Below are 6761 nucleotides of genomic sequence, written 5' to 3' on the forward strand. Positions count from 1 at the left end.
ACCAATTCAATTACACCTGAGTAAGTCCCATTGAACAGCTTCGCTTTCTTCACATTACTTTGCGACCTGTGAGAAAGGCATGCTATAAATAAAACCTCAATCAAACTCTCCCTCGGCTTCCTGTTCTTCACAGCTGACACCGGAGAGAGCAAGGGTGGATGAGTCTCTGCGAGGAAAGGAAGGGGAGGAGAGATTGCCCTTAAAAAACATGGCGGAGCAGATCATTTCCCTTCCTCGGTGAAGCTTCTCAGTAACAACTGCGACGGGGAACTACCGTTTTCAAAGATGGCCGCCTGCTTACGTACGCATGCGTGTTAAGGGGATGGGAAGTTTCGTGTCCTAAGTGGACCACCGGCTTGAATCTGGCCTTGTCGCTGCTGGAGCCTGCTGGGGCGACGTTTCTCCTTTAATGTAGGTTGAGATTTTGGCGGAACGGCGGGGTGGTGGTGTCTATGTAATAGCACCCAAAGCAGCTACTAGTTTGGAACGGGAGTATGGGGAGGGGTGTGTGTGTTTATCCTTTCTTGAGTGGGATCTGGTACCCGCGTGGCCCATTTAGTCTGGCCCAGAAAACGACACCCGTCTTGTGGAGCAGTACTAAGGGCTAAGACTCCAGTAGAAGCTTTCGTGGGCTCAAGCCCCACTGCACGCGAGGCAGGAATATTTATGCTTCATACCCAGGTGATCCTTCTTGCCGCTGATGAAATGAAGTAGTGAGTCCCGGAAGCTTCTGCCACACTGAGTCTGTTGGCCTTTAAAACACCCGGCAATTTCAGTGCAACAAGAGAGCAAAAGGGTTACCGTCTGCAGAGTGGTCCAGAGGTTGCTGCACCTTTCATTCAAGGAAAGGCTTTTTTAGGTTAGACAAAGATGACTACAAGGGAGGTGGAAAGAGATGAGAGAGTTTTGTAAATCAACATACGGAGCGGGAGAACAGCATTATTTACATACTACTAGAATTTGGGGGTCACCAAGTGAAATTGATGAGCAGTAGATTCAGGACAGGCAAAAGGAGTTAAGTTGTTGTATGGTGCATATTTTAGCTTATGAAACTCACTGCCACAAGATGCGCTGGGACAGTAGCAGGAATAGCTTTCAAAAGGAATTTGAGAAATTAAATCTATCCAGTCTCCAGGTTCTGAGGTAGTTTCCAGCTACCCACTAGTTGCTGTGCGGGGGGACCTAGTTGCTTTCATGTCTTCTTTGTTGGCTTTACTGGAAGAAACTAACTGGCCATTGTTCGAAACAAAAGACTAGGTATAACTTGTCTGATCCAGGGAACCTTTTATAGACTTACAGGCTGTATTGCTTAACATGCGAGCTGCTGCTTTTGGGACTGTTGCTATCATCATTATTATCGTTAACAGTAATATGTCTGTTGTCATGATCGGTGGGTTTATACACAGGGGGAGGGCTGCTCTTAGGCAATTTCAGTGCATCTTTGTGTACTCTGAGCACAGATACATGTCTCCCAACTCCCAAGAGTCTGTGTCATTAGGAGCCAGGTCATATGTGTCAACCTTCTGGTCTTTTAATTTTCAAAGTGATATTTTGCCTTTGTTTTACTATCATATATCTTGTTGAATGAAATCAGATAATGCTTCTGAGTGAGGTTTTAACCTCCCTCCCCCTCTGTTGGCCTCATGTGGTGGTCTGTTAGGCTGTATCCTTGGACAGCCACAAACCTTCCAGGCTCCATCTTCAGCCAGTGGAAATGCCTGCTGACCAGATTTTTTTAAGGCAATAAATTGGCAACTTAACCAGAACACAGAGTACCAAGGATGAATAGCAGGTTTTACTTTAATTTCAGTTGGGTCCCCAGTGGTCATACTTCAATTGCCAAGGAAGAAATATCTATATATCTAATTCTCAACAGTCCCCTCTGCATGCCGATACTTATTTCCGCAGATAGGGGGCACACTCTCCCCCAACAGGTTTTTCTACAGACTCTGGGGACTCCGTGGGGCTGAAGAAATATCCAGAAAGTTTTTAAAAATACCTTATGAAATGGCTGCTGCAGGAATCTACTCCAGGCCCTGCCGCATTGACAGTGAGAGATAGACTGACTGATGGCTTTGCTGGGGGGGGGAGCAAAAGGCAGGAGAAGGAGATGATGATGATGATGATCGGATTTATACCCGGCCTTTCACTACCCAAAGGAGTCTCAGAGCAGCTTACAATCCCTTTCCCTCCCCCTCCCCACAACAGACACCCTGTGAGGTAGGTGAGGCTGAGAGAGCGTTCCCAAGAACTGCCCTTGAGAGAGCAACTCTGGAAAATTTATGACTGACCCAAGGTCACACCAGTAGCTGCATGTGGAGGAGTGGGGAATCAAACTGGGTTCTCCCCGATTAGAGTCCGCATTACTAACCACAACACCAAGCTGGCTCTCCAACTGGAGTTCAGATTGGGAAGCATTCCTCCTGCAGTATGAATGGCTACATAGCAGAGGGTTTGGAGCCAGGCCTGGGACTAGGATTGCCCACCCCAGGTTGGGAAATTCCTGGAGGTTCTGTGGTGAAGTCTGAGGAGTGCTCACAGGCACTTCAATAGGTGCACTAATTATGTCCCATCTAATGTGACATGAATTTATAACTTGTTCCAGAATTGGGATCAGACATATGTTTTTAAATTCAAAAATACTTTAAATTATTTTAGTCCATGTATCATATAACTCTTGACTTGTATATTTAAACTTGATGAGATGGATATCCTAGGTGTAAATCATGTTTCGGAAGGAAAACCTTCATGTCATAATAATTTGTAGATGGAACTATACAAAAAATAATCAAATATTCATTTATAAATAATATATAAATCCAACAATCTCTGACACTATGTAGAGTATTCAGATTCTCAAAACATGCACTAAGGCTGACTAACTTTTTGCAGACATGCAAACCTAGAAGAATGGAAATTGCCACATGGACAAACTTTGGTGGATCAAGCTGGCTTGTGCAATGTTTCTTCTTCTTAATATACCATTTGGAAAGGGCTGCTTTAACATCATTAGTATTAAATGCTTAAAGCACATCAAATTCATTGTTGGTAATCCTTTTAAGAATCCTGTAAGGTAAGGCAGTCTGTTTATTCCCACAGAAAGGACATGGGAGAGATGGGGATATGTTTAAGGTCATCTAGTGAACTGACTCAGGTGAGATTTGAACTAGAATCTCCAGCTCATAGCTTGTACTGTTATTGTCTGTACTACCTCACTAGCTTGTGAAGGAAGAGGGGCATTCTAATATTTTGTGGTTAGGCAGGTGAAAAAAATCATAGATGCCTATACAAATGGAACATCTGCTCTATGGCATAGCTTAAGCATGTTCTTTTGTCTTTGACCATTCGGTTATCCCTTGACAGATAAGCCGAGATGTCAGAAGCAGGCAATGATCCTGGGAACCCTGGCTGCAGCCGGCCTACACTCTCAGCTGCACGAGGGTTAATAGGGAGGAGGACTACTGCCCCCATTACCCCTGGCCGCCTGCCTTCCATCCGCTCCCGAGATCTTACCCTTGGTGGAGTGAAAAAGGTGAGTGTCTGGCTGTATTCAGATGCTATAGTAAACCTCAATTTATAAACCACAGTTTATATCTGAGTTCAGGCTTCCAAACTGTGGTTTGTTTGTGGGTGCTAAACTGGGATGTCAAACCACACTTTGTACCTTATTTATTAACTGTGGTTAGTGCTAACTATGGTTTCTCATTATGCCTAAGTTTTACAATCCCAGTTTGTTCAATATCACCTCCTCAGCCTCTTGTATACAGAATCTGATCCACAGAGCAGCAGAAAAGTCTAGCTGTTCCTGCTGTCAGTGTTATTGTTGTAGGATGCACCCATCCTTCCTTTGCCTTCTCTCCACTTGCCCCCTCCCTACTAAAGATGACTTACCAAGGAGGACTGTACAACTCCAGCCTTTATATATTTATTTATTTAGTTTTGTTTATTTACAAAATTTGTATCCCACCTTTCTGCCCTTAACAAGGGCTGCCAAGGGGAAATTTAAAAGGTAGTAGCTCAAAATATCTCGTTTAATCACATATTTTCTTCAGTGTATTTCAGTGTACATGATAGACATTGTTTCACACAAAATACCGTTTCAATCAAATGCTGCTTCCAGCCCACCTGCTACCATATGTTCCTACTCTCTTCCGAAACCCTTTATATCCCCAGAGTTATGTGGCCCATGATCACAAGTTTCTTCCCAGATTTTTATTTCATTTTGGAAGGAAAACAAGGTTAGGGAATGTGATGAGAAGAGAGAAGGTGACGATAAGAGTTGTTGAAAAGGTGTGAAATGGATTTAAAGAGTAGTAATGCACTGAAGTGGATAGGCAAAGGGCAGAGTTGGCTCAGTTGAGAATGGCCTGGAGATCTCTGAGAGGGCTTGGGCTGCCGAAGCCTTTCCTGTCTTTCCCCTTCCTATTATACTGTTGTTATCCTGTTTTGTTTGTTGGTGTTTGTATTTTTCGTATGTGCATGTGTGTGAGTGTGTGTGTGTGCACCTGGAAGTCATGGCAACCTCTGGTGACTGACCCCTACTGGGGGCCTGGAGGATATTCAGAGAGGTGGCTGAATAAAGCCTGCCCCCGCCTCCCGACTGCTAGTATTCCAAGGAGGTCTCCCATCCGAGTACTTGCCAGAGTTGACCCTGCTTAGCTTCTGAGATCTGACGAGATCGGGCTTGCCTGGGCTATCCAGGTCAGGGCATTTTTGTTTTGCATTGCTCTTAAACTTTGTCATCTGCCTTGAGTCTAAGAAAGAACAGCAGACAAAAAAATGCAGTAAATTAAAAAATTATTGCAACCAACCAGTAACAAGTGGGATAGCCAATCCGGCATAATGGGTAGAATGTCAGACGGAGCTTCAAATCTCCACTGCCATGAAACTCATTGGGTGAGTCTCTCTGTCTCTGTCAGGGATGTTATGGGGATAAAATGTGGGGAGCTTTGCATGGACACTGAGCTCCTGGGAGGAAGGGTGAGATAAAAACTGGTAGACAGATGGGTAGGAAGTGATGCTTTATCAGTGGCTTTGCCAGATCTTGGAATAGCATTCAAAGACACTTGGAGGTGGGAAGCCAGGTAAGCAGTAGATTGGATTTAGATTGTAAAGAAACTGGTCTGTTATGCATGTCCGGTATTTCTGGTAACTAACTAGAGTTTGCGCAAAAAACAGTTCTGGCACAAACAAATCATGGCTTATCCTAACATATGGATAAAGCCCCTGTCTTTTCATGATAAAGGTTTCCCCCCCCCCTCTCATTAGGATGCAGCTATAAGAAGAGCTTAAATAGTTCTGTTGTCTGATCTGGAGGTTTTCATGTTGAGGAATGATCAGGATTGACAGTTGGAATGCTTGATTTCATGGCTCAGGTTTCCCTTGTGGCCTTGGGCGGGTTCTTGGTTGCTGATGTTTTGTTTCCTCATCTATAAAGTGGGAGTAATACTTTATCCACCTACTTCAGCAGTAAGTTTTAATTAGTCTCTAAATAATATGGAAGCTTCTGCTCATGGTTATCTCATCTTTCTGGTTGCTGGAAGCTGGGAAGAACCGACAGCTGATGTGTGGAGCGTCCTGTACCTTTTCACACTTCCTTTGATTGCCAGACAATGTGAAAGCTTGATTTCTTGTGTTAGCCATCGGTATCATTCTGTCTCTAATTCCAGACTTGGTCGCAAGGTGCAGATCAAGTAATCCACATAATAGGGCCGTATGTGAATAGGGGAGATGCTTCTGCAGGAAGGGAAGGAAAGCAGGGAGGAAGTGAGGTTGAGAAGGTTGTCAGGAAGAGGGAAGGAAGGATGGGAAGGGAAGAGGAATGCCATAGTGGGGGACAGAAAGGGGTAGGTATGCTGGTGGTTGAACGGGAAGGAAGTGGGGAAAGGGGAAAGGCTACAGCAGGGGTGTCGAAGTCATTTGTTACAAGGGCTGGATCTGACATAAATGGGACTTTGTGGGGCCAGGCCATGCGTGTCATAAAATGTAATGCCAGGTAGCAGATATATAAACTTTGTAAAAGATACAAACACAATTAAAGATTTTTTTTAACTTAAAATACAAATATGCTTAAAACTCTTGAGATTATTTTGTTTTTTTAACAGTCTTTGATAACTGACACCTCCTAAACCTCCCCCCCCTTAAAATATGCGTGCATAAAATGGAAAGGTGGGGGAATATTGGGATTTGGCAAAGCAGTTTTAAAGATAAAACATCAAAAAATCACAAGGATCACAGCAGAAACTAAAATATAAACTAAAAATATAAAATGCTCTGAGCCTAGGAACATAAAATGGCTGGGCATTGCAAGCTTCTCCCCTCCCCCCAGGTCTACTCAGAGTGGCAGTGGCTCTCCAGTGTAATGTCCCCCTTTGGCTGTGGCTTCCCAGGTTAGAGTACTCACTCAGGCACATGTTCTCAGATAGATCCATTCAGCAGAGACAAGCTGGCTTTAAAACATCAACCCTATATTTGTAAGGAGACAACTCCAACAAGCAGCAGCTTCAGCTATACAAACACTGGAGAGTGAAACTACCTGAGCTCCACTCCAATGAAATACATGGCAGTACAGCACTGACAAAGTTGCAAAGAAAATGCAGAATGGATTTCCCATTAAGGTCTCTGAGCCCAGATAGACTACTCTGGGACTGGAATGATAGACCCCAGAGTGGAATTCCATTCCCAGAATGCTGCTGCTATTCCCAGGGGCTGTCATTCCACTCTGCGCCCTGTCATTCCAGTCCCAGAACACAGATTTTATT

At 44.1% G+C, this 6761-nt stretch overlaps 2 protein-coding genes across 2 annotated transcripts in view; one reads left to right on the forward strand and one right to left on the reverse strand.

The window, feature by feature from the left end:
* Window positions 1-6761, reverse strand: part of PHYHIP (phytanoyl-CoA 2-hydroxylase interacting protein) — a 70046-nt gene that overhangs the window by 61718 nt on the left and 1567 nt on the right. The gene's annotated exons all lie outside the window — the stretch shown is intronic.
* Window positions 297-6761, forward strand: part of POLR3D (polymerase (RNA) III (DNA directed) polypeptide D, 44kDa) — a 24473-nt gene continuing 18008 nt past the window's right edge. The window contains exons 1-2 of the mRNA XM_015414225.1: window positions 297-411; window positions 3364-3532. Coding sequence (XP_015269711.1) covers window positions 3374-3532 — 159 coding nt within the window. The 5' untranslated portion in view covers window positions 297-411; window positions 3364-3373. The remainder of the gene's footprint in view (window positions 412-3363; window positions 3533-6761) is intronic.

The sequence above is a fragment of the Gekko japonicus genome, unplaced genomic scaffold, assembly GCF_001447785.1.
Source record: "Gekko japonicus isolate JY-2015 unplaced genomic scaffold, Gekko_japonicus_V1.1 scaffold9, whole genome shotgun sequence".
In the NCBI taxonomy this organism is placed as follows: domain Eukaryota; kingdom Metazoa; phylum Chordata; class Lepidosauria; order Squamata; family Gekkonidae; genus Gekko; species Gekko japonicus.